This window comes from Mesoplodon densirostris, chromosome 2 (assembly GCF_025265405.1).
Source record: "Mesoplodon densirostris isolate mMesDen1 chromosome 2, mMesDen1 primary haplotype, whole genome shotgun sequence".
NCBI classification, from domain to species: domain Eukaryota; kingdom Metazoa; phylum Chordata; class Mammalia; order Artiodactyla; family Ziphiidae; genus Mesoplodon; species Mesoplodon densirostris.
This window is the reverse complement of record NC_082662.1, coordinates 141675057-141702603: the sequence shown is the minus strand read 5'-3', so window position 1 is coordinate 141702603 and position 27547 is coordinate 141675057. Positions and strand designations below refer to the sequence as shown.

At 44.8% G+C, this 27547-nt stretch overlaps 1 protein-coding gene across 1 annotated transcript; it reads right to left on the bottom strand.

Annotated features, from left to right (window-relative positions):
* Positions 1-22287: 22287 nt before the first annotated feature.
* Positions 22288-26326, bottom strand: IL10 (interleukin 10). Its single transcript, XM_060088424.1, has 5 exons — positions 26117-26326; positions 25005-25064; positions 24576-24728; positions 23465-23530; positions 22288-22380 (listed from the first exon to the last, which is right to left on the bottom strand). The coding sequence occupies exons 1-5, from the start codon at positions 26279-26281 to the stop codon at positions 22288-22290; spliced, it is 537 nt and encodes a 178-aa protein (XP_059944407.1). The 5' UTR covers positions 26282-26326.
* Between the last annotated feature and the right edge of the window lie 1221 nt (positions 26327-27547).

Below are 27547 nucleotides of genomic sequence, written 5' to 3'. Positions count from 1 at the left end.
CAGAGGGCAGCTGGCACCTTGACCCTTCCAGCTCTCCTGTCACCTGAGTCAGCTCCTCCTTCCCAGACAGAGGGGAAGCCCTCCCTCTGCCAAACCCCCATCCCTCCTGCTGCTGCTTCAGCCCGTTTCCTCTCGTTCTGCCCTCAGTGGGTCTTGCGGCAGGAACCGCACCAACCATTCCAACCCATCTCATTCCTCAACCTGACGTCCCAGAAGGCCCAGCAGGGGCTGCCACAAAGTAGCCACAAACCTGTGCAGCTCGGGAGGGCAAGCCGAAAACGCTTTGCACCTGGAGTAGGGTGAACCCCTGGAGGCACAATCCCTGGCACCTGTCAGAAAGCGGACCCACAGAGGATGCTCAGTAAATATTGGGTGAGTGGATGGATGTGGCTGAAGGTTAAAAGATACCCTGAGAATCCTTTTAATAACCTAGCGTCTGTCTAGATTTCAGCAGCTACATCATTTAAACAAGTTTTTGGTTATTTCACTTTATTATTTATTGTGTTTAGTATTTTATTTTTATATCACTTTTCTCCATAGAAGCTTCCCAAACTGTATTCGATGTGGTATAATAAAGCTGAATAAAAATAAATGAGAAAATCAAGGAAAAAAGAAAAGTGGGGTAGTAAGGAGGAGTACACCCCATAGAAGCTCTTACGCAGTAGAGCTGAAACCCAGATATTTAAAGCCCTGCTGTTGGGACTTCCCTGGTGGTCCAGTGGTTAAGAAGCCACCTTCCAATGCAGGGGACGCAGGTTCGATCCCTGGTCCGGGAACAAAGATCCCACGTGCTGCGGGACATCTAAGCCTGTGTGCCACAACTGCTGAGCCCAAGCGCTCTGGAGCTCATGTGCCACAACTACTGAGCCTGCATGTCGCAACTAGAGAGGCCATGCCCTGCAATGAAAGATCCCACATGCCTCAACTAAGACCTGACATGGCCGAATAAATTTTAAAAAAAATCTTTAAAGTCCTCCTGTTGTTTATAGGGAGAGTGGAGGGTCACAATTCTTATGGGATCCTAAGACCCCATAAAACCTCTCTGGTTTGTATCACATGCTCCTATCCAGGTATATCAGAGAATAGGTTGAATGATGGACATTCTGAGAACATCCCTGAATCAGAGAATCTCAGGGCTGGAGGCCTACAAAGGGATACCGCTGTTTCCCAGACTTTCTGAAATCATAGAATACCAAATAATGTTGCTCATGCTTCACCCTTATAAACCTATTACTTAAAAAGTATCCCTGCCGCAAGCCACTGAGTAGCTACATATAGAGCAAAAACCAAAGGGAAGTAATTTCTTGAGGGATTGTTGTCTCAAAAGTGGTAACATTTTATGTTTTCACTAACAGAAAATATGTAACAATATTTTTTCCCAATTCTTATAGCACATTTGCCATTGTTTTCATAGGATCTGGACTGGAGTTCCATGAACTCTATAGCTTGTCACCAATGTCAGAGTTTACTCCACCCAGCCCCCCACCCCCTGCCAGGAAACAGTTCTGTAGCCCTGTCAGAACCCACAACACTTTCCTCTTGGTTTGTCCTCGGTGACCCTGAAGAGTGGCAAGTGGTGGCCACTTTAGAATCGTCCTGCGAGGCATTTACAGTGAAGCTAACAGAGCTTCAGTTCAGAGCGCTGAGTTGCGCGGGCCTTTTCTAATTTTGTAACTGTAACTTTTTTTTAAATAACTTTATTTATTTATTTTGACTGCCTTGGGCCTTCGTTGCTGCGCGCGGGCTTTCTCTAGTTGCAGCGAGCGGGGGCTACTCTTCGTTGTGGTGCACAGGCTTCTCATTGCGCTGGCTTCTCTTGTTGCGGAGCATGGGCTCTAGGCACGCGGGCTTCAGTAGTTGTGGCACGCAGGCTCAGTAGTTGTGGCTCGCGGGCTCTAGAGCACAGGCTCAGTAGTTGTGGCTCACAGTCTTAGTTGCGCCACGGCATGTGGGATCTTCCCGGCCCAGGTCTCGAACCCACGTCCCCTGCATTGGCAGGCGAGTTCTTAACCACTGCACCACGAGGGAAGTCCGTACCTGTAACTTTTAATTTATTTTTTCTTAGAGACAGCCTCCAAATTATTCAAGCTTTGGGCCCCACAAAGCCTAGATCCCTCACTGCTTGTAATTCACTGTGGCAGGAAAGGCTAGCTCTGCACTACAGATTTCTGTCCCTTCTATTGTTGTTGCTGGGAAGTGGATGCCCAGCCAGGGACTACATTTTCCTCAGTGACTGAGTTCTAATCAGTGGAATGTGGGCAGAAAGGAAATGCCCACATTCTCAGGCCTTACCTATAAAAACCTCCCATAAATCTTCCATTTTCCTTTCCATTCAATACCTTCTCTTCGGGCTGCCATGTCGACATTCAAGACAACCACGAGAGCTATGGGTCGATGATAGCAAAGTGAATTAAGTTTGACTCCGTTTTTTTTTTTTTTTTTTTTTTTTTTTTTTTGCGGTATGCGGGCCTCTCACTGTTGTGGCCTCCCCCGTTGCGGAGCACAGGCTCCGGATGCGCAGGCTCCGGACGCACAGGCTCAGCGGCCATGGCTCACGGGCCCAGCCGCTCCGCGGCATATGGGATCCTCCCAGACCGGGGCACGAACCCGTATCCCCTGCATCGGCAGGCGGACTCTCAACCACTTGCGCCACCAGGGAGGCCCTGACTCCGTTTTTGATGTTTGACTGCTGACATCCGTAGAGCCTGCGACTCCCGTTGTCTCTTCTGCCCCCAGGAGACTGATAAGGAAGCTTAAGCACACCCTCCCTTGGCACTGGTGGGAGGTTCAAACCATGCAGGTCTCAGCCTGTGCCTGGGAATCCTTAGCAAGCCCTTCACCTAACTATCACGAAATCCCAACCCCCTGCTCTCTCTCAAGCCATTCCTGGACCTGTTTGAGAAGCCACCTTGTTCCCCACAGAGAGCCTCATTATGTAAACAATAAACATTTCCATATCCTCTTGAGGTGTGTGTGTGCGCGCGCGTGTGTGATGATCAGTCTTGTCATCTGAACCACATTTTGGGTGTGTTTGGGGTCCATCCTGTCTCTGAGGGTGACTCTGACACAGAACCTCCATCAGCATGGATGACCATGTGGAACAGAGTTCTTGTCTGTATCTCTTCATACCCCCCCTTGCTGCTCCCCGTCCACACACATTCTTTCCGGGAGTGAGAAATAAATTTCTAATGTGTTAAGTTAGTGAGATTTCAGGGTTTATCTGTCACAGCAAGCTATTATGGTATTACCTTAACTAACATAGCTGATGATAAATCTGACTCTGTAGTTCTAATCATATCTGTCTAATTAATCCTTATATCCTAAGAAGCTTCTGGGAAATCTGGAGAAAAACCCCAAAACGTTGGATCTCTTCCTTTCTGGCTTGAGAGAAGGTGCTGACTGCTTGTCTATCAAAGAGATTGTGGATAGCAAAGCCATTTGATTCAGGATATAGGAATAAAGATGTGGTGATTCTGGAATGAGGGATTATTTATTTGTATTAATATGACTTTATTCATTCATAGTATTTTCCTATAGAAGTAAGAGGAGAGGGACGAGAAAGTTATCATGTGTTATAAAACAATAGGAGAAGGGAGGGGAAAAAAAGAACCCAGTACAGCAAAATCAACCACCCAATAAACACCCCAGTCATGCACCAAAGCCCAAGGGAGCTGCAGGTCAGGAACTTCCCTAACCTCCCTCCTCTCTATGAATTCAAGACCTCATCCAAAGCTTTGGTTTCTGGCAGTAAACATGGAGTTGTATTTGTCCCATCTCCTACTGAACAAATTTCAGCTTCTGTGACATCTCTTTTTCCTAATATGTGAGCATCTTTCCTTTCTCAGTCTCCCACTCACTCCCAGTTTCTATGTGGAAACTGCCCCCACTGCCTCTCTCTACCTTTGGAGGGGAGAGGAATGCCAGATTATTAAACCAATGGTGTGTGAGCAAGTGGAGGAGAAGGCAGCTGTCACTAGGACTCAGTAAATTTTCACTGTTTAAGTTTTCAACTTTAAGGCTGCCATGCCACTTGTCATTAGGGAGACACCTGAGTCAGGAAGAGTCTGCAGATATGGGTGCAGAGTCATATGTTAGAGGGGCCTTAAACTCATGCCTGGGAGACAAAGTACCTCAAATCTGAAGGCTGGGGCAAGATTGTCAGTGGGTCAGAGAAATTGAGGCTCAACAAAATGAACAGATGCTTTTACACAGTGCCTGTCTTGTGTGGACAGGACAGATTTGAGGTCTTTCTGCTCTAAATAAGCTATTTGTTTCCTATGGTCATTGGACTGGTAGGTTTGAACTTCCATTATGCAGACTTGAGTATCTTGATTTCATCAAGGCATCTGAGAAAGTCAATTTCTAGTTAAGCTATAGTTGTCTATTATTTCTAGCTGACAGAAGGACCTTGATTGTTAGCTGATGTGCTGTGGCCTTGACACACCATGTTTAATGTTCTATCAACTTGGGCAAAAGTATAGAAGCCACATTTATCAAAAGCTAGATCAGTTGTCCAAATATCTAAGAGTAAAGCAGACCTGGATGAGCACACGCCATAAATTTACTGTAAAAATCTTCAGTATACAACAGAATGAGGATGAGGTAACTTGGTCTTAGTTCAAATTCAAAAGATTGGGATTTTAGCTGACCCCAGGGTATTAGTTTCCTAGGGCTTCTGTAAAAAACCACCACAAACTGTGTGTTTTAAAACAACAGAAATGTATTTGCTCACAGTTCTGGAGGCTAGAAGTCCAAAATTAAGGAGTCACCGGGGCCATGCTCATTCTGAAGGCTCTAGGAAAGACTCCTCCTTGCCGCTTCTGGTTTCTGGTGGTTGCCAGCAATCCTTAGTGTTCCTTGGTTTGTGGCAACATAACTCCAATTCTGCCTCTGTCTCCACATGGCCATCTTTTCTGTGTGTCTGTGTCTCTGTGTCCAAATTTCCCTTTTCTTATAAGCACAACAGTCATTAGATCAGGGCACACAAGACTTCAGTATAATTTCATCTTAATTACATCTACAAAGACCCTATTTTCAAATAAGATCACATTCCAGGTACTGGGGGTTTAGGACTTGAACAGATCTTTATTTATTTATTTATTTGTTTTTGGCTGCACTGGGTCTTCGTTGCTGCACTATGGGCTTTCTTTAGTTGCAGCGAGTGAGGGCTACTCTTCGTTGTGGTACGTGGGCTTCTCACTACGGTGGCTCCTCTTGTTGTGGAGCATGGGCTCTAGGCACGTGGGCTTCAGTAGTTGTGGCACGTGGGCTCAGTAGTTGTGCCTCGTGGGCTCAGTAGTTGTGGCTCGCGAGCTCTAGAGCTCAGGCTCAGTAGTTGCGGCGCATGGGCTTAGCTGCTCTGTGACATGTGGGATCTTCCCGGACCAGGGATCGAACCAGTGTCCCCTACATTGGCAGGCAGATTCTTAACCACTGTGCCACCAGGGAAGTCCTGACAGGCAGATTCTTAACCACTGCACCACCAGGGAAGTCCAGATCTTTTTTTTTTTTTTTTAATTGAAAAGACTTGAACAGATATTTTTGGGAGACACGCTTCAACCCACAACACCAAGTACAGCCAACAATGTAGTGTGGCTGCAACTGAAGGATCTGCAAGACAATGATGAGGTGACATCACGGTAGATAATCCTGGGGAAAGAGAGTGGTGGTCCTAATCTGCCAGTGGGCACATCCTGAGGATTCTCAGCAGGACTTCACTCCTCCCAGTCCCCTTGGCTTCCATGCATCACAATCCATTTCTCTTTTTATCCTTCTGGCTGTTCCTCCTTGGTCTCCACTTCTGATACCTCTTCCTCAGCCCACCCATTAAATGACTGTATCCCTCGGTGCTTTAAATCTTCTGTTCTCATGCTCTGTAGTTTTTCTGAGTGAGTTGACATCCTCTCCCGCAACTTCAGTAAGTGTTTACATACCGATGACTCCAAAATCTGTGCCAATATCTCCTGAAATCAAATTAGATATCCATTTAGATATCTTAAGGTATCTCAACTGAATATATCCCAAATTGGGATTTGCATCTTCCTCCTTTTTTAAAACCTGGGCCTCCTCCAGGATTTCCAGTCTCAGTCTATGGCACCACCATTTGTCTCAGAGATCCTTGATTTCTCCCTTTCCTTCATTCCCCACATTCAGTGAGACATCAAATCTAATTGATGCTACATCTGAACTGTTGCACAAGTATGTCTATATAATTTCCTTTTTATTTCACTGCTACTACCTTGGTTCAGGCCACTGTCTGATTTTTTTTTTTTTGCTTGGATAACTGTAACAGGTTTTGAATTGGTCTCCCAGTCTCTGGTCTTACTCTCAGCTAATCCACTTTCCACACAGCAGCCAGAATGCAAATATAATCATGTTATTTCCCTGCTTAAAACCCTTCAATGGATTCCCACCCTCTTTAGGATATGAGTCAACCTCCCCAACATGGTCTCATAGAAAATGTATGGCCTGACCCCTGCTTACTTCTCAAGATTCACTTTTCTGTATTGCCTTTGACTCTCACACCTTCCTCCTTCTCCTCCATGTCTTTGTACCTGCTGTTCCCTCAGCACAGCACACTGTTCCTTTCTCTCTTTGCCTAATTAACTTATACTCATATTTCAGGTCTCAGTTTAAATATACTTTCTTGTAGGGAGGCCTTTCCTGATGCACTCTTGCTCCCATCAGTGACTAGTCTACCCCATTGCACAACTCCAAGGGGTGAAATTTGTGTTGTATTATGTGTGAATGCTGCCCCCAACATTGTGCAATGCAGTGACCAGGCACACACACTTGGTTCCTCAGTGTTGTTTTTTACTTGTCTTCCCTCCTGAGGCTGCATGCTCCACGTCTGATTCTCTGCTATATTCCTGGCACACAGGAAGAACTCAGTCAATACTTGTTGAATTAATAAATGAGGTGTAAGAGAGAAATGACTCTCTTAGTGAGTGAATACAAGAAAAAAAAGTGGGAATGGAAAAGATCCTGAAAACCACAACTTTTACAGAATAATTTGAGTAACTGAAGATAGTTAGCTTGAAGAAATTAAGACTAGAACAGGTAGAATAGCTGCCTTCAGTATTTGAAGGGCTATCCATGTGAAGATGAAATATGTTTATTCTACTGTATCCTAGAAAATAAAAGTGAAACAACTGAAGGCAAGTTATGGGGAAACAAATTTGGGCCTGATAATAAAATTCAAATAACTTTTCAATAATGAGAGCTGTCCAGAAATGAAACAGATGGCACACAAAGTGATGGGTTCTGTTTTATTGCAAATGTTGAAGAATAAGCTTGAGTTCTATCTGTTAGGATCATTGTGGATGGCAGTTGGACAGTGGACAAGAGAGCCTTTGAAGGTGTAACTCAAAATGTTTGTGATTTTATGACTAAAGAGAAAGTTTTGTTTTTCATTGAACACGAGCATTTTTTTAAATGCTTTCTCTGTGCTGATGCTGTTGGGGATATAGGACTATCAAGACCCTGCACTCAAAAGTTCACAGTCAGGTTGGAGGAACAATGTCAAGTTTATAAGAAATAACTAGAAGACAAAATCTTTCAGACTATCATCAGTTGTCTAAACATGTTATACAGAGGTTTGGTCAATGAGTGGAGTAAGAGTGTGGTCTTCATTGTGGTAGAAGGCTTCATAGAAGAAGAATCATCTGAAAACGCCCTTAGAGGATGGGAAAGAGCTGTAAAGGAGGTTCCACCTCAGGAGAAAGGAGGTGAGATGGTAGAGCCCTGTGAGAAAGGCAGATGTGGGCAAGATACATAAACTGGTGCTCCTCACACATTTCATTCCTGGCATCACAGTGTGGACTTAGCTCTGCAGAGCTCTGGTTTCCTTAGATGAAAGCAGTCAGAAGGTGGGATGAGGGCTGTCTTAAAAATTTGCTAAAACTCAGTATTCATGTCCTGTGGTGAAAGGGAATGAACTCCTTGCCTATCCTGAACTCCCTCAAATATTGGGGTTTCAGTGGATGAGTCAGAGGTGACTCAGCAACCCAGAAAGAGGAAGGGATAAGGGGAGCCTCAAGATTGAAGTGGCTGGACTGTTTATAGCCCAAGAGTTCATGCATATTTTTCATACAGATTTTGGCTGTAAGTAACCTAAAACCCAAATAACAGTGACTTAGTCAAAAGGAAAATTATTATCTCACATATTGAAAATCCTGAAGTAGTTCTCAGAATTTGATTGGTTAACTGATCGATCGGTTAATTCATGGATTTAACAAAGTCATCAAGGACCTAGTTCTTTCCATTATTCTGTTTGTTATTTTCTGCTTGTTGATTTATCCTATTAGGCTGAGTCCTCTCTTGGTCTCAAGAAGGGCTCAGATATTCCAGGCTTCAAATGTGGACAACAACCAGAGGCAGAAAAAACCTAGTTTTCATGCCTTTAAGAGTAAGATACAGTAATCAAGACAGTATGGTACTGGCACAAAAATAGAAATATAGATTATTGGAACAGGATAGAAAGCCCAGAGATAAACCCATGCACATATTGTCACCTTATCCTCTATAAATATACAATGGAGAAAAGACAACCTCTTCAATAAGTGGTGCTGGGAAAACTGGACAGCTAGAGGTAAAAGAATGAAATCAGAACACTCCCTAACACCATATACAAAAATAACCTCAAAATGGGGCTTCCCTGGTAGCCTAGTGGTTGAGAGTTCACCTGTGGATGCAGGGGATGCAGGTTCGTGCCCCGGTCTGGGAGTAACCCCCATGCCGCCGAGCGGCTGGGCCAGTGAGCCATGGCCACTGACCCTGCGCGTCCGGAGCCTGTGCTCCACAAGGGGAAGACACCACAGCAGTGAGAGGCCCGCATACCAAAAAAACAAAAAAAACAAACAAAAAAACTCAAAATGGATTAAAGATCTAAATGTAAAGCCAGACACTATAAAACTCTTAGAGGAAAACATAGGCAGAAGATATAAATCACAGCAAGATCCTTTTTGACCCACCTCCTAGAGAAATGGAAATAAAAACAAAAATAAATAAATGGGAACCTAATGAAACTTAAAAGCTTTTGCACAGCAAAGGAAACCATAAACAAGATGAAAAGACAACCCTCAGAATGGGAGAAAATATTTGCAAATGAAGCAACTGACAAAGGATTAATCTCCAAAATATACAAGCAGCTCATACAGCTCAATATCAAAAAAAAAACAACCCAATCCAAAAATGGTCAGAAGACCCAAATAGATATTTCTCCAAAGAAGACATACAGATTGCCAGAAAACACATGAAAGGATGCTCAACATCACTAATCATTAGAGAAATGCAAATCAAAACTACAGTGAGGTATCATCTTACACAGGTCAGAATGGCCATCATCCAAAAATCTAGAAACAATAAATGCTGGAGAGGGTGTGAAGAAAAGTGAACCCTCTTGCACTGTTGGTGGGAATGTAAATTGATACAGCCACTTTGGAGAACAGTATGGAGGTTCCTTAAAAAACTAAAAATAGAGCTACCATACAACCCAGCAATCCCACTACTGGTCATATACCCTGAGAAAACCATAATTCAAAAAGAGTCATGTACCACAATGTTCACTGCAGCACTATTTATAATAGCCAGGACATGGAAGCAACCTAAATGTCCATCGACAGATGAAAGGGTAAAGAAGATGTGACACATATATACAATGGAATATTACTCAGCCATGAAAAGAAAAGAAATTGAACTATTTGTAGTGAGGTGCATGGACCTAGAGTCTGACATACAGAGTGAAGTAAGTCAGAAAGAGAAAAACAAATACCGTATGCTAACACATATACATGGAATCTTAAAAGGAAAAAAAAAAGTTCTGATGAATCTAGGGGCAGGACAGGAATAAAGATGCAGACGTAGAGAATGGACTTGAGGACCCGGAGAGGGGGAAGGGTAAGCTGTGACAAAGCAAGAGAGAGGCATGGACATATATACACTACCAAATGTAAAACAGATAGCTAGTGGGAAGCAGCTGCATAGCACAGGGAGATCAGCTTGGTGCTTTGTGACCACCTAGAGGGGTGGGATGGGGTGGGTGGGAGGGAGACGCAAGAGGGAGGAGATAATGGGATATAGGTATATGTATAGCTGATTCACTTTGTTATACAGCAGAAACTAACACAGCATTGTAAAGGAATTATACTCCAATAAAGATGTTAAAAAAAAAAAAAAAAAAGTAGGGCTTCCCTGGTGGCGCAGTGGTTGAGAGTCAGCCTGCCGATGCAGGGGACGTGGGTTCATGCCCCGGTCCGGGAAGATCCCACATGCCGCAGAGCGGCTGGGCCCATGAGCCATGGCCGCTGAGCCTGCGTGTCCGGAGCCTGTGCTCCGCAACGGGAGAGGCCACAACAGTGAGAGGCCCGCGTACTGCAAAAAACCAAACAAACAAATAAATAAATAAAAGTAAAGAGAAAAAAAAAAGAATAGGCACAGAATTTATTATCCAATTCCTACAAATAAAGCCTGGGTTATCGTAGAGGCTGAGGGAACACAGTCCCTTTGGTAACTTATTCTAGGGATTAAGAAAAAATAAAAAAGTGAGAAACACATTTCCCTGTAGTCCCTCAGCCAACCTCATATTTCTTTGACCAAGTTATATCACAGACCCTTTTCTAAATCAGTTACTGGACGGGAAATAAAATTACCATGTGAGGGACCCAGCTCCCTTGAAGCACACAGATGCCTGACATCTGAACAAAATAAAGGTTCTTTATCAAGAGAGAAGGGAAGAATGACAGCCAACGGGCAGCTGCCACATTTCCTTCCTGGTTAGGATGTTAAGTTCTTTTGGTTTAATGGAGAAAAGGGAGAGGTGACCTGGCCAGTACAACTTGGCTTGCCTGAGCTGGGTTCCTTGTCAGGATATGCTGCCTATGCTAGGTACCAACCTGTGGTTGGTACATTGTTGGGGCCTGAGATTCTAATTGGAGCAATGGGTTGTGGGTTCAACCCCATGGTCTTTAAGGCAACTCACAGTCCTTACTGTGGGCCTGGTATTGTGCTAGGCCACTAGCATAGTATTTCACATAATTCTCATCTTAATATGCAAATCAAGGACTATTTTCCCTACCTTCAGATAAGGAATTGAGATTAGCTAATTTACCCAAGGTCAACAGTAAGTGGTAGAGTGGGGATTTGAAATTGGGTTAGTCTAAGTATAATATATGTATATATATATATTTTTTAAATAGAAGTATAGTTGATTTACAGTATTGTATTAGTTTCAGGTATATAACAAAGAGATTCACTTTTATATACATATTTTTTTTTCAGATTCTTTTCCATTATAAGTTATTACAATATATTGAATATAATTCCCTGTGCTATACAGTAGGCCCTCGTTATATATATTTTTGGCCATGCCACACAGCTTGCAGGATCTTATTTCCCTGACCAGGGATTGAATCTGGCCCCCAGCAGTGAAAGCGCTGAGTCGTAACCACTGGGCCACCAGGGAATTCCCAGTAGGCTCTTGTTATTTATCTATATTATATACAGTAGTGTGTATCTGTTAATCCCAAATTCCTAATTTATCCCTCCCCCTCCGCTTTCCTCTTTGGTAACCATAAGTTTGATTTCTGTGTTTGTGAGTCTGTTTTGTAAATAAATTCATTTGTATTTACATTTTAGATTCCACATAGAAGTGATATCATATAATATTTGTCTTTCTCTGTCTGACTTACTTCACTTAGTATGCTAATCTCTATGTCCATCCGTGTTGCTATGAATCATATTATTTTATTCTTTTTTATGGCTAAATAGTATTCCAGTGTGTGTGTGTGTGTGTGTGTGTGTGTGTGTGTGCGCGCATGTATACACACACACACACACATACCACATCTTCTTTATCCATTCATCTGTTGATGGACACCTAGGTTGTTTCCATGTCTTGGCAATTTTAAATAATGCTGCTGTGAACATTGGGGTGCATATATCTTATTTCTACCATTTGTATCTCACTACCTCTTTCTTCTAATTTAGATTTTCCATGAGTCTGGGAATAAGCTTGGCTGTGTGTGATTTAGAACCTTGCTTCTCAAACTGTCTTAGGCTAAGAACCAGATTGAAGAAAAAATTCCAATCCATTATGGATCAACATTTTAATAAAATACAATAACAGGAATTACTAGGAAAATGAAGTAAAAAATTATTAAAAACATACAAAATACAAACCCCATTTTCAATGATTCAATCTAATCTAGCAAACAAAAACATACCCTACCAAGTTGCTATGAAGTTTTTTAAGCACTTACTCTTCATTTCTTTTCTTCCCTTGCCACGGTCTTGTCACTGTTGGTAGTCCGACAACGGTCTTCAGGTCACCCAGAGCAGCACTGATTTAGACAGCTTTCTGCCTCCATTCTCTTTCCTAGACTGCAGCTCAGAATGTTTGATGCTTGGGGGCCTCAGCCAAGATGAGGATGGGAGAATTACTGGTTGTACTGTTGAGCCAAACATCAGAGGAAGAGATTAGATTTTGCACTGTTGTTTTCATGGGGCCTTCACTTTTCATCAACAGACAAATTATACTTGGGAAAACACTTTCTTGATGGTGATTTTCTGTCCTCCTGTTGTGTAGGAAAAATTGATACACAATGATAATATGTGAGATAGAAGAGACCCCGAGGGGGTAAAGGACATGCACACCAGAGGAAAGATCTGTGTTTGGAGGTTCCCAGTTGGATGTGTCATTGGATGATGATTCATCTTGGCAAAAAATATATGCTTCTTGATTTGAGTGACTCTAGGGTTGTGTGTGGTTAATACTTGAACATCGTTATTTTTCTGACGTAAAAATGACTTCAATCTGGTGAGATATATTTACAAATATATGGGTCCTTTTATTTATTAGGAAAGTCCAAGAAATCTATATTAGGGAATCTCCTAAGAAATGTAGATCTCTTGTCCTCTAAGATTTGGAAAATCTAACATGATCATGTGTCCAGTGTATGAAACTCTGAGAACTGTATGTATGTGGAAATAAGAATCCACCAGATGCTCCAGGACGCTCAAACATCTTCCACCTCTCCCTTTCATTCTCAGCAGAACCTCCAGTCCATTGCCTGGCTTATCTACGTTATCTCTTTTTATCAGTTCTCTCCTGTCTTTGTTTCCCTCATTATTCAACTTTGAATCCTGGATCCATCTTTCCAATCAGGCTCTTACCTGTATTCTCAATGCCCTCTTCCCCTTGTCCTTTTGTGGTATTCATGGGGCAAAACAATTCTACCTTCTCTATGTTCACCCCAGGCTGCCAAGAGAATCCTGAGAAAGATTACATAACCTGGCAGACCACTTCAATTCGTGCTCACCTACTTCAACTGAGCTCAGCACTGCCTGGAAATCTGCCACGTTTCTCGAGAGTTGTTTGCTTTCCACATTTTTACCAACATCATATCAAATCTTTGTTTCTCTCCTCAAACTTCCTTGCATTCTCTCGTCCTTACTGACTCTTGTCAGAGAAAATAGAAACCATCTGATGGAGACAACCTCAACTTCCTGCCAACAAATCTTCAAACCAAACTGCCTTTGTACCCACTGTCCCTACTTCCTTCCTGTTATTCAATGAAGGAGTTCCTCCTCCTTTCAAGAGCCCTCCTTCCTTTTACCTGCATCCTACCTTTCCTGCTTTCTGAAGAATCTGTCTTTATCAGTTCTCTCATCTCTCTCCTCTGTCTTCAACTTCTTTTCCTCCTCTATTGGCCCAACATCTTGAAAGAGCTGTCCACACACATCATCCCACTTTTCCACCTCCCATGTATACAATCATCTATCTCCCATCTCCCGCTATTCTCCTGCACTATTCTTGATAAAGTCACCAGTGCCCCTACTTGCTATATTCAGTAGGGGCTATTTTGTCTTGATCTTATTTCACCTCCCAATAGCATTTTATCCAGCCAACCAATCCTTTTTCTTTGAAATAGTTTTTTTCCTTGCCCTCAGGGATACCACTCTCTCCTGTTATTTCTCTTTACCACTCAGGTCACCCTTTCAGGTTGTTTTTACAGCATCTCCTGCTCTGAATTATAAATATCTGGCTTCTCTGGGGCTTGGTTCCAAGCTCTCTTCTCTTGTCACTCTACACTCTTCCCCTTGGTGATTTTCTCCAGCCCCAGGATTTCATTTTCCATCTCTATAGCAATGACACCCAACCTACTGTGCTTTATCTCCAGACTACATCTCTCTGTCCAGCTGACCACTCTGGACATATTCACTCAAAGTCTCAGAGGCACCTCTAATTCAATGGGGCCAGTGTAGAGTGTATCACCTCGCCCTCCAAACTGGCTTCTTCTCTACCCAGTTGTTCATTTTGGTCATCACCTGCCATCACCACTCTCATCTAAGTAGTTGCTGAATATCTGATCAGTTGCACTTCTCTCAATTCCTATTTCTTTTCTTTTCTTCTTCTTTTTTTTTTTTTTTTTGCAGTACACGGGCCTCTCACTGCTGTGGCCTCTCCCGTTGTGAAGCACAGGCTCCGGACACGCAGGTTCAGCCGCCATGGCTCACGGGCCCAGCCGCTCCACGGCATGTGGGATCTTCCCAGACCAGGGCACGAACCCACGTCCCCTGCATCGGCAGGCGGACTCTCAACCACTGTGCCATCAGGGAAGCCCTCAATACCTATTTCTTACCACCTTAGTCCAGACTGCAATTTCCTCTTGTCTGGACTGCTATCAAATGGTCCCTAAATGGTTTCATTCAGAAAATACATATTTTCCTCTCTACTTAATAGCCTTCAATGGTTTCCCTTTGCTCTTAGGTTAAAGTCTAAAAATTTTAACTCTGCCCATTGCTTCAAGCTCATCTTAAATCTCATGCATGTTGTCCCTCTCTTGCTGTGCTTCACTTTTTATTTCCTTGAACAGTTTAAGTTCTGTCCTACTTCCAGGCCTCAGAACATGAGAGGGGATGGAGAGGTCAGAGGGTCCTGAAGAGGGCCTAGGGCCTGGCTATCAATACAAATTAGTATCAGTACAAATGATACTACCCTTGCTTCAGAGACACCCCCTGCCCCTGTTCTTTGTAGTTCTAAGGGGTCTTTAAATATGTGGCTCTCTCTGCTAAGGTTCTCATCACCTCCTTCTTTGTTGTCCAACTCCCACTCATCCTCCACGTCCAGCTGAGTGTCACCTTCTCATGGAAGCCTCCCCCTAACCCTCCGTGTAGGTGAGTTGCTCTCTTAAAAGCTCCTACTTCTCATTTAGTAGATACCACAATTATAATAAAATTGTGTCGTTAACTTTGTAATGTCTATTTCCACTCCTAGCTATGAAATCTGTGAAGGTAGATTCCATGTCTGCTTATTTACTGCTTTTTCTTCAGCACCTGACATATTTACTGTTTATTTACAACATATTTACAACGTATTTACTGCTTATTTACAAAATATTTACTGCTTATTTACTGCTTTTTCTTCAGCACTCAACATAGTACTTAGAGCATAGTAGATTCTGAGTGAATAAATGTACATCTTGGGCTTCCCTGGTGGCGCAGTGGTTGAGAGTCCGCCTGCTGATGCAGGGGACGCGGGTTTGTTCCCCGCTCCGGGAAGATCCCACATGCCGTGGAGCGACTGGGCCCGTGAGCCACGGCTGCTGAGCCTGCGCATCTGGAGCCTGTGCTCTGCAATGGGAGAGGTCACAACAGTGAGAGGCCCGTGTACCGCAAAAAAAAAAAAAAAAAAAAAAAAAAGGTACATGTCATAATGACTCTGATTTGAGGCAAAGTCCAGGGAGAAGCCAGTTTGCCTGTTTTTTAAAAATTAATTATTTTATTTATTTATTTTTGGCTGCATTGGGTCTTTGTTGCTGCGTGCCAACTTTCTCTAGTTGCAGCGAGCGGGGGCTACTCTTCATTGTGGTGCACAGGCTTCTCATTTCCGTGGCTTCTCAGTGCGGTGGCTTCTCTTGTTGTGGAGCATGGGCTCTAGGTTGCCTCTGTTTTTATTTGAATCTCATCCTCATTACATATACAAGTAGAGATTATTCTGTAAGGAGACTGATTAGTTATTTATGTTGCATACTAACCTTATTTACTAGCTCAGCCCTGGAGGAGAGATATGATAGGATTCTGTTTGGGAAATGATCTCCCCCTCCTCTACGTAATCCAGAAAGATTTCTTCAAATAGACATGACATTCCGGGTTGTATATGGGACAAATTCTAGGCTCTATTATACAATGGCTTCTTGATCGTGGAAAAAAAGATATTTTTCTTGAATAATGGTAAGGGAAAAAGAAGGGTAGTAGGCTGTCTCATTTTTCAGATTGTTAGCACATAAGCAAGAATGATGGATAATGAACATGTATGAACAACGTTCAGTGTTGTAATCAAATAAAGCCTTCCACATAGTTAATCTAATCTATATTTAAGGTTATGTGCAACTATTATTGCTCTGAATGGAATTAGGCATTTATGTTAAGCAGTGGGTTGTAATTCATATGTATATTTTAAAAAATTCATCAAGCAAAGTATTTCTGAGACCAACTTCAGGCACTCAAAAAAATATCATTTTCCTTTTTCCCTCTCAAGTGTGGAGATGGTCCTTTATTGCTTTCCACTTAGAAATGGCGAGTAAGGAGGCAGAAGGTGTTATAATGAAAGTCCAGGTCTAGTGACTGGCACACAAGTTGTGTCCAGCTGTTTTTTTATGGTGTTAGCACTGATCTTACCATCTGGTCCCATTTGAGTATTTTTCCAAATGTCTAAGGAATAGAGCTGCTTTAATTATTTACTCTGTGCTTTATGTGTATTTATGCCTTTATTTCTTATGGCAACAATACCTTGAAAGAATGATTACTCTCTATGTTATAGAGAATAGCAGAAGCAGGTGATATCTCAAGTTCATGTAGCTTGGAGCCAAGGTTCGGCAGATTCCAGAGCCTGTACACCTCATCCCTGTGCTGTGGAATAAGAGGTAATCTGTGTTACTTTCCCTCAGGTCTTTTATCTCCCCCAGATCCTCTCCAGCCAGAGTGTCAAGCTTCTGGGAGCTCAGTGCTCTGTGGCTGCTCAACCCTGCTTGGAGAGGGGAGCTGCTGATGACATGCAGATGACTGGGAAGCTGTTTGGAAAATGCCCAGTGCAGACCTTGTAGACTCAGGAATATATCCTGGAGGAGGGTCCAGGTGGGAATGGGTCTGGCTGACTGAAGGAATCTGATGCTGGAATTAGGAACTGTGGGCTTGAAGGGAACTTAGTGGTTTTAAAGCTTTTGATCACAAGGGACTGCAATTTTCCTGAGTCTATTTTGGCTGGTTAAATTTTTTTTAAGGAAAAAATTCCATTTTCTGATTTTGTTAATCAAAGATGTGATATATGACTACCAAGTAGAGCTTCCAGTCAACAAGAGGTAACCTGTTTTTCCATACACAGTGGCTATTACTTCAGCCCAGCATGTAGCAGTGCTTTTTTTGAGCCTGTACAGACTTATGGGAGGTAGGGGTGACAAATGTACAGTTCTTACTAGGCTTTTTCATATTTTGGAACTTATTTGAAAACAATCCTTGCCCTCACCATGAGTGCCTTCAAGAACCCACGTGAATGGCCCCAGTTGGAAACCATTGATCTAGAACTAGATCCTTACTTTATTATTGAGGAAACTGAGGGCACGTAAAATTTCCAAAGTCATCAAGTGAGTTAGTGCTTAAAAAGAGTATTGAATGGGACTTCCCTGGTGGCACAGTGGTTAAGAATCCGCCTGCCAATGCAGGGGACATGGGTTCGATCCCTGGTCCGGGAAGATCCCACATGCCACAGAGCAGCAAAGCCTGTGCGCCACAACTACTGAGCCTCGCTCTAGAGCCCATGTGCCATAACTACTGAAGCCTGCATGCCTAGAGCCCATGCTCTGCAAGAGAAGCCACTGCAATGAGAAGCCCATGCGCCACAAAGAAGAGTAGCCCCTGCTTGCCGCAACTAGAGAAAGCCTATGTGCAGCAATGAAGACCCAAGGCAGACATAAATAAATAAATAAATAAATAAATAAATAAAAATTTAAAAGCCTAACTTCTTTAAATAAATAAATAATTTAAAAAACTAGCTTCTTTAAAAAAATAAAGATATGAATAATGGGACACATATCACCTGGGACCCACATCACCTGGGACCCACAAAACACTCAGAGACACAGAGTTGACAGGTTCATTCTGTAGGTGGTTCTGTAGCTTATGCAAGTTCAAAGATCTTCCTGCCATTTTAAATTCTGGGTATATGTTCTTATGCTCCAGTCCCTATTTCCTTGTAGTGCTATGTCTGATTTTCCCTAATTCACCCTAAGCCTAGAGCTGGTTCCCACATTCCACAATTAAATCCACTCACACAAGTGTCTTGAGGGGAAACATGCCATCAAATGGGCAGCTTCTGCCATCTGGCCAGTCCTCCTCTTTCTTCTTTCTTTTTGTCTCTGATCTCATTCCCTTCCTTCCAGATTGTGCCTCACTCCCAGGATGGAAGAATTCATTTGCTTTCTCTCTGTCTGATTCTGCCAGTGGTCAGAGAGGGTAACCACACTGTCATCATAGATTAGGGGAGCTCCTCTTACTGGTCCCACCCTCCTCACTTCAGCAGCTGGGACCACAGACAGAGATTCTCTTTCTCCACTGACAACCAAACTCTGCTTGAAGGGACTGATGGACAAGGGAGGAGGTGGTTGCTCTTCTTAGAGAATAAAGATTTGAAAAAAATCCCCACCCAAACCTCATCTGTACACTTCCTATCCAAAATACATGTACACCTTCATACCTGACACTCCATTTGACTCTTTTTTTTTTTTTTTTTTTTTTTGTGGTATGCGGGCCTCTCACTGTTGTGGCCTTTCCCGCTGCGGAGCACAGGCTCCGGACGCGCCCGCTCAGCAGCCATGGCTCACGGGCCCAGCCGCTCCGCGGCATGCGGGATCCTCCCAGACCGGGGCACGAACCCGTGTCCCCTGCATCGGTAGGCAGACTCTCAACCACTGCGCCACCAGGGAAGCCCTCCATTTGACTCTTATATGACACCTGGCGTATCAGTCTGCTCAGGCTGCCATAACAAAATACCAGAGGCTGAGAGTCTTAAACAAGAGAAATTAATTTTCTCACAGTTCTGGAGGCTGGGAGTCCAAGATTAAGGTGCTGGCAAGGTAGGTTTCATTCTGAAGCCTGTTCTTTTAGCAGGTGGGTACAGACATCTTACTGTGTTCTCACACAATCTCCCTTTTTTGTGCTTGGGAGGATGGGGGAGGGGCAGGTGGGGGAAAGAGAGAGAGAGCACACGTGTGAGCACTCTACATCTCTCCTTATAAGGGCACTAATCCCATCATGAGTACCCCACCCTTATGACCTCATCTAATCCTAATTACCTCCCAAAGGACCCATCTCCAAATACCATCACACTGGGGGTTAGGGCTTTAACATATGAATTTTGAGGAGACACATTCAGTCCATAACACTGGAAAAAGGGAAAGAAGTTTTGCTAGTTTTCCAGATGAGACACTGAGGCTCAGAGAAGTAACTATGTTAGACTGAGCCTATAAGAGAGAACTGATGGAGGGCAGTGTCCATGATGCTGACCCATTCATGCAATCTGATGCCTACCCAAATCTTCCCCTTCCCCTCACCAATCAAGGAGTCTGATGTGCCAACCAGCTCAAAGCTATTTCTTCTAAATTCTTAGAAGGGTGGAGTAGTTTTAAAACATGTCCACAGATTCTTTGATACTCTTCTCTTCAAAAGGTGGAATCTAATTCCTCTCCCCTGGAATATGGGCTATCCTTACCAAAGTGCTTCTAACAAATGGAATGTGGCAGAAGTGATGGTATGAGATTTCTGAGATTAAGTCTAAAAGATACCATGACTTCCCCCTTGCCCTGTCTCTTGGATCATTGGCTCAGGAAGACAGCTGCCATGTTGTGAAGATACTCATGAAGCCGTGCAGAGAAGCTCATGTGGTAAAGAGCCAAGGCTACCTGCCAATGGCCAGTGAGGGAATGAGGTCTCCTGCCAACAGCCCTGTGAATGTGCCATCGTGGATGTGAATTGTCCAGTCCCAGTCAAGACTTCAAGTGATTGCCGCCCTGGCTGTCATTTTGACTACAGCCGCATTAGAGACCCTTGTTGCTCCAAGATTCCTGACCTAAAGAAACTGAGATAATAAACGTTTATGGTTTTAAGCTGCTAAATTTGCAGGGCAACAATAGATAATTGATACAAAGGGAAAGGTGTTTTATGCTGCTATTCTCACTTGTCCATTCTCCACATCACCCACATGGCCGAGCCCTATCAACATTTCTGAGCATCAGTTCCCTCTTACAGAAAATACCAATAAAATACCATATAGTATAACTGATACATACATGCCTAGTACTGACTCACTCAAAATAAGTGCTCAAGAAATTGTAGTTTTTGTCAGCATCTTGTCAGCTATGCAGCTTCTCCATGTGAGTTTCTGTCTATTGGTTTCAGATGCCCACTTCCCTCATGTGAGGTGCCAACCTCAAACCAAAGTCAATGTTCATTGCCTGCCAGAGACCCCTAACCGCCTAATCCTTCCCAGCTGAGGGACTCATGGCTTCTTCTCCAATTCAGAACAGAGAGCTTTCCTCCCTCTCTCACTGTCTTCTGCTAGCCTCCATTCTTAACCCTAATCTTTCATCTCAGAATTTCAGCCTTGATGCTTCCCACTTCCTTCCTATGGTTGCTTTAACCGAAGTGAGTCAGGTCTTACTGAAAAACTGACCACAGCCACTCGGCTCCCACCCTCCCCCAGACCAGGGCTGCCTGGGCAGAGTGTGAGGGGGATCAGTGTTTACTCAGCCCATTCTTTCCCCTCTCCACCTCAAGTCACAGGGCTTTGAGTAGGGCTTCCCCAGCCACCATGCCCCGCCTAACAGACCGCAGTCAGCAGCCTATCTCATATTTGTCTGGTGGCTCAAGGAGAGAACAGAAATGCAGCAGCTTTAATCCTTGGGTAGCCTATCATGTGGGCTCATTTGCTTATATTCCACTCTATTAAGTCCAACCTGTTGCCTCTGCTCAGCTCCAGGAGGATTTGGTAGAAGATTTTAGGTGTGAATTCTAATAACAGCCAACTGTGTGCACTAGGACCATCTCCTAGTGTCCGGAGACATGCAGCACTTTATCGTAATTCTCACAATAACACAGGCAAATTAATATTCACCCCTGGAACTTGAAGGAGCAAACAATGATAACAAAAAAGAAGACAAAAAACCACCAAAACCTAAAACACACTGAAAAACTTCCTCTGCCTTGCTTTTTAATTTTGGTATGTACAGAATCTCATCCTTAGCCTTGAAAATCAGCATGATCATGAAGGATGATTCTTTAAAGGACTGAGTTTAGGGAAAGAATATGGTGGTCTTTGCTATTGGCTTTTGTAGGGATAACAGCTTTTCCCTGATCAGATTTGGAGATTTCTGGTTTTCTGGGAGAGGGTAGCTGGCTTTCTTTCTCTGGAGTGTAGAATTCATTCATCTACTCTCTTTTATCTTGGAAACTTTGAGAGAATATTTTTAGCCAGACAGAAGTCAACTGACACCATAACATGATTTTAATAAGACCCATTTATTTATTCAAAATTAAAATCTGCTATGAAGACAGACAAACAATGTAACATTCCCAGAGGAATTGAATTGCTTCTAGTTCAGACTGAGTTCTATTAGAACCAATTTTAGGTTGTTATAAATAACAAGCTGGCCACAGCTTTCAAGAGTGAAGTGGCTGGGGAATGAGGTCAGGGGAATCCCTCAGAGCCACTGGAGTACTAATTGTCAAAGGGGCTCCCTAGTTTCTCTTCTTACTAGCATAAGAGTCTTTGTAACACTCCCGGAGCCCCAGGCCCAGGGACAAGAGAAATTAGAGGGAGGTCAGGGAAAATAGCCCAACAGCTGTCAAGTGTGGTTAGGCTTGGAAATGAAGCTGCAGTTGACTCCCCAAGGAACAAATTTCTTTCCTTATATAACTTACAATTTCTCTGAAAACACTCGAATACCATAGGGTATCACCCTATGGAAACAGCTTAAACACAGGTGAAAATAATAAATATTGAAAAAATGTATAATATTGGGCTTCTTTCTAAATATTTCACAGAGAAGCTCAGTAAATAAATAGAAATGGGAGTTGAGGTATCAGAGGTAATAAATATTCTAGGAGAGAGGTACAATAGGGTTTTCCAGGAGCTGGTTCTTCTCTCCCAGAACCCTGGATCAGATTTCGAAGATCTTCAGTTTATGTCCTAGAGTCTAGTAGAGTCACCATCCTGGATGTTTCCTTCACTAGAATGCTTCAGTTTTTCATCTTTGTTGTCATGTAGGCTTCTATGTAGTTGATGAAGATGTCAAACTCACTCATGGCTTTGTAGACACCCTTCTCTTGGAGCTGTGTAGGGAGATAAAAAATGTTTAGTGAAAACCCCATCTGAGCAAGTAAGTGGGTCCTCTGCTTGGATGGTCATGACCCTGGGACCCAGAAGCTGTACTAGCTCCCTTGTGTTGGGGGATGAAGGACAGACCCTGGGGACCTGAGGATATGCCCTGCTGTCAGGGAAGGCTGTGCATTGGCCTGGACCACGGCCAATAGGCAGCAAGGGGAACATTCACTTTTGCAAAGCACAGTCTTTCAAATGGTGCCTTTTCAACAGTTTTAAAGGTCATGTGCTCACGTGATGCTTATTCAAAATTTGATGAAAAGACATTAGGGGAACCACTTTGAAAGCAAGACATTGAGAGAAGGAGAGAAGGGAGCTTTTTTTGTGTTTATGTTCCCCCACCCATGGATTGAGAAGGTCCAGCCCTGATGCTCTGGCCTACTGTCGGGGGATTCATGCCCCCTGATGTTGGAACCCTTCCCAGTGTCTGTCTCCAGCCCATGAAGAGGACATAGGCCCCATGGCTTCTGGGAAATGTGGTAGAAGAATTCATGGACAGTTGGAAGAGTGAAACCCCACTTGGTTTGAGAGCTGACTTTCTCAGTCACCTTGGGAGGTGTGACTGGCAGATGGAAAGAGAGGGGGACCAAGTCCACATAAGGGAGAACTCTGCTTCCTGCTCTGAGTTTGGGGGAGCTCAGGCTGCACCCCTGGGTGTGTTTGTAAGTGCACGTTCACGTGTCGGCTTCCTGCACGTGTGGCTTCAGACTTGATTCCCAACAAGCTACTTTCTGTTTCCTCTGTCACTCTCCCCAGCACCCAGCTCACTGTGTTCACAGCTGGCTGGCCAGCCCAACCCGCAGGCCTGCAAAGGCAGGGAGCAGTCATTTAGAAACCCCCCAAAACACTTCACAGAAAACAAACAGAACTGAGATGGCAGCTCCTCACTGGCTGAGGAGGTCACACCATTTGTCGGGTTCCCACACTCCCTCCTAGCGAAGTTCAGGGCCTGCTGAGCACCTGCCAACCTCCGCCCCTCGGGAGTGGGCAGAGGTCATGGCCCCCAGACCCTCCCTGCCAGCATCCCAGGCTCACCTTATTGAAGACACTCTTCACCTGCTCCACCGCTTTGCTCTTGTTTTCACAGGGCAGAAATCGATGCTGTGGAAGGAAAGAGAAAGTGTAAACAACGCTGGCGCCCGGGTCCTGGGTCCATTGTGCTTGGGGGACAACCCGGGAGCAGCAAGAGGCCAGACTCATCTTGGATGCCTACTCTCCACAGCTCCTGTGAGGACGAGCCTACCTCGTCCTTCCGCACCCGACAGAGAAGAAACACAGCCCAGGGAGATTACTTGTGTTTCCCTAGGAGCTGCTCCCAGCTGCTTACAAGGCTGCGTCAAACACCCAGGTCTTGGAGTTTCCTCCCCTGGCACGTCCCAGTGCCGACCAGAGCCTGAGCCAGTCCTTCTGTCCTTTCCTGCTTTTGTCCTGTCCCTCTCCTTCAGTCCCAGCCACGAGGACCATTTCTAAGTCTCCGAGGGGCAGAGACACAGTCTCAGCCCTGCCGGCCAAACCCGTTGCATGGTGCTCATCTACAAACACAGCCCAAATGATTTCTCAACATCAGTGAGGGAACAAAGGAAGCCAATGGTGAGGGTATCATTTCAGTTGGAGAAATAAATGATCCTGGGGGATTATTCACAGACACTAGCTTGGGGCCGAGTAGCCCCCTGGCCCCTCTAAAATGCCAGGGAAAATCCTGTCAGTCGGTTGGGCTCCACTTGAAGCTCTGCTCTCAAAAGGTTAAGAAGAAGAGGGAAGTGGAGTGTCCTCCCCTGGGACACTTACCTCTGGCCCCTCCTGCGGGGCCCAGGTCCTAGGTCCCCAGGGACGAGGGAGCCCTGACTGAAGCTCTGGGCCCCTTTCATGTAGAGAGAGGAGAATAGCTAATAACCCACAAATGACTCACAAATAACAGGAAAGCTATTGCAAACCTTCACATGTAAATGCCTAGCGGCCACCCCACCCCCTGCTCAGAGAGAAATGAGCAAGTGATGCGACTTCAGTGCCTGGCCGGAGGGAGAAGGCGCCTGCCGGCCTGTGTCTTTGTGTCTCCGGGTGGAAACCGGGTTTGGGCAGGATGTTTCTAGAAGAGCCCAGAGGAGAGAGAGCTGCCTGCAAGGGAAAGAGCTGGCCTGCTACTCACACAGCGCCTCAGCCTCAGCCTGAGGGTCTTCAGCTTCTCCCCCAGGGAGTTCACATGCTGCTTGATGTTGGGGCCATGGTCCTCAGCCTGTGGCATCACCTCCTCCAGGTAAAACTGGATCATCTCCGACAAGGCTTGGCAACCCAGGTAACCCTAAAGGCGGAAGCCAGGGTGGGTGGTGACCCGGGAGGAAGAGCTACTGCTTGAGAGGACGGCTTTGTCCCCGGGGACCTTCTTAAGTGGCCACCTCCCCCCAGGACCGAGCCCTTGGTGACAGACCCCCTCCAGCTACTGACTATGTGCTGAGTTAAGATCTTCTCACTTCTCCTTTTCAAAGTGAGGGAAGCGGACCCAGCTCCTTGCAGGCGAGAAGCAGAGCTGCCCTTAGTCACGCTGCACACTGCACCCCCGTCCCCACCCAGCCCTCACCTTAAAGTCCTCCAGCAGAGACTGGCTCAACAACGAGTTGTCCAGCTGGTCATTCATTTGCTGCAAGAAGAACACAAGGAGAATGAACCCAAGGTTTGGGGAAAGACTGAAAATGACTGCTTTTCTCATGCCCTTTTATTTATAGAGTTTTTGATTTTTTTTTTTTTTTTTTTTTTTTTTTTTTGGCGGTACGCGGGCCTTTCCCGTTGCGGAGCACAGGCTCCGGACGCACAGGCTCAGCAGCCATGGCTCACGGGCCCAGCTGCTCCGCGGCATGTGGGATCTTCCTTGACAGGGGCACGAACCTGTGTCCCCTGCATCAGCAGGCGGACTCTCAACCACTGTGCCACCAGGGAAGCCCGAGTTTTTGATTTTTAATCAATGCAGACCTGACCCCAAAATGGAAAAGAGAGCTTTCAAAACAGGACATTCAACGGTGCTGGAACTCTTAGTTAAAACAAGTCCTTCCCCTTGGGATCAAGTTCTTTAAAAATTTTGGCTGATTTTGAAGGCAAGGCAGAAGCTTGCCTGGGTCCTGGTCTTTCTGCAAGACTGTGTCACATGTGCAAGGGTCCCCATACCAACCCCTTGGTGCCCTTTGCTTTTCTGTCTACCCGCTGCCGACATCCAGCTGCAGCACCGAAAGTTCTCTGGGAGTGGGAAACATCTCCTAATGCAGGTTTCCCCCTGTATTGTGCTACCCCAAACCACCAGTCTTTCAGGTTCTGGAAGCCCTCTAAGCTGAGGCAACTTATGTTTCCCTGCCACAGGGTATGGGGAACATCTTCACCTCCAATCAGACCCTTCGTGATCTCTCCCAGCCTATGAAGTATTGAGCTCCAGAGAATTCTTATACAAATTTCCGAGCATAGGAGAGATAGGAGAGATGTCTTTTTGAAGGGAGCTTTTCCTGCACAATGTGCTGCAGCACCAGAGCTTAGATTGACTCACTGAACCCACAGCTTGATCAGGGGCTCTTAAGAATTTCAGTTTGCGGGGGGAATGGATGTTGGGGGTGGAGGTGAATGAAAAGGAGGTTTTATAAACTCCAGCAGAATGCCTCGTCAGGCAGTCCCAGGGAGGAAGGAAGGACAGGAGAGCATCATACTCACAAAGAAAGTCTTCACGCTGCTGAAGGCAGCTCGGAGCTCCCGCAGCATGTGGGGCAGGCTGTCTGGGAAGTGGATGCAGCCGTCCTTAGACTGGGTGCCCTGGTGTTGGCTGGCTGCCACCCCGGCCAGGAAGATCAGGCAACAGAGCAGTGCTGAGCTGGGCATGGTGGAGTTCTGCCTTCTTCGTTCAGTCAGACTTGTGGTTTGGTTTTGCAAGAACAAGCCCCTGCTGTGTAGACCTTCACCTACTGTGTCCCCCTTTTATATTGTGGGGCCTCGCCATTCATAAAAAGCCACAGTGTCACAGATTTCCTGGCAAAAGTTTCTTCTGATTAAAGCTCCTCCCTTCCCTAGACCTCTCCAACTTTGTATTCGTTGAAACTCTTACTCAAAGTTTTTAATTTTGCATCGTAAGCAAAAGAGATGGTTGAACTTCTGCATATGGCTATTTTTAGGAGAAACTACCTCTCTCTCCCTTTTAAAATAATTTTTTAGCTTCTCTTAATAAAAAAAAAAGTTGATTTCCTGGGGTGAACAGCTGTTCTGTGCGCAGGGACCCACAGTTGTGGGTTCCATTCACGTGTTCCTAGGTCACAGTGACGTGGACACATTGGCCATTCCAGAATACACTGGGATTGAGAAATAACTGGGTCCCCCTCCTCAACCTGGGTTGATACTCAAGGCTTCTCCTTACTGGATTGGGAAGTCACCTCAGCTCTCCAGGCCTCAGCTTCCCCAAATGAAAACAGGAGTGTGAGCTAAATATCCTCAAAGCTGCCTTCTGGTTCTTTCATTTTATGTTCCAAGACTACTCCTTAAAGAGGCCAGCTTCCCACAGGACAGGCAAGGGTGTCAGATGTGCTCCAGGTTCCTTCTCTGGCCCTGGATTCATTTAGACTCTCAGATCCATGTCTCCAACCTCCTTGGCTAACCACGTCCTCAGGGGGAATTAGTAAGAGTGGTCCGCGCTTACTGGAAGCTGTACCTGCCTGTCACCATGACCCTCATCTCCATTTTACAGTGAGCAAACCGAGGCACACAGATATTAAGTACCCTGCACGTGGTTGCTGAGTGAGGGAGCCAGAATTTGCACCCAGGCCTGCCTGATACTCAGGCTGTGTGCCTTTCCCTATTCTACACTGGCCCCAGTGTGCAGAATGGAAAATTAGGATTAAAAAGTCACTAGGTTTCTTCTGGGTTGTGAGCTTCCGTGGCTGAAGACTTACATTTGAAAGATGGGGAGGAAGAAATAGAAATAACAAAGGAAATAAGTTGGGATTCCATGAAGGCTGGACAGGAGGCCCTTTTCTCCCCTCTTACCTATCCCTTGTCTTCCTTCCAAAGAAGCCTTAGTTGTCTTGCTTTGGATTTGCACATGTGAGTGTGTGTGTGTGTGTGTGTGTGTGTGTGTGTGTAGGAGCAGAGTAGCCA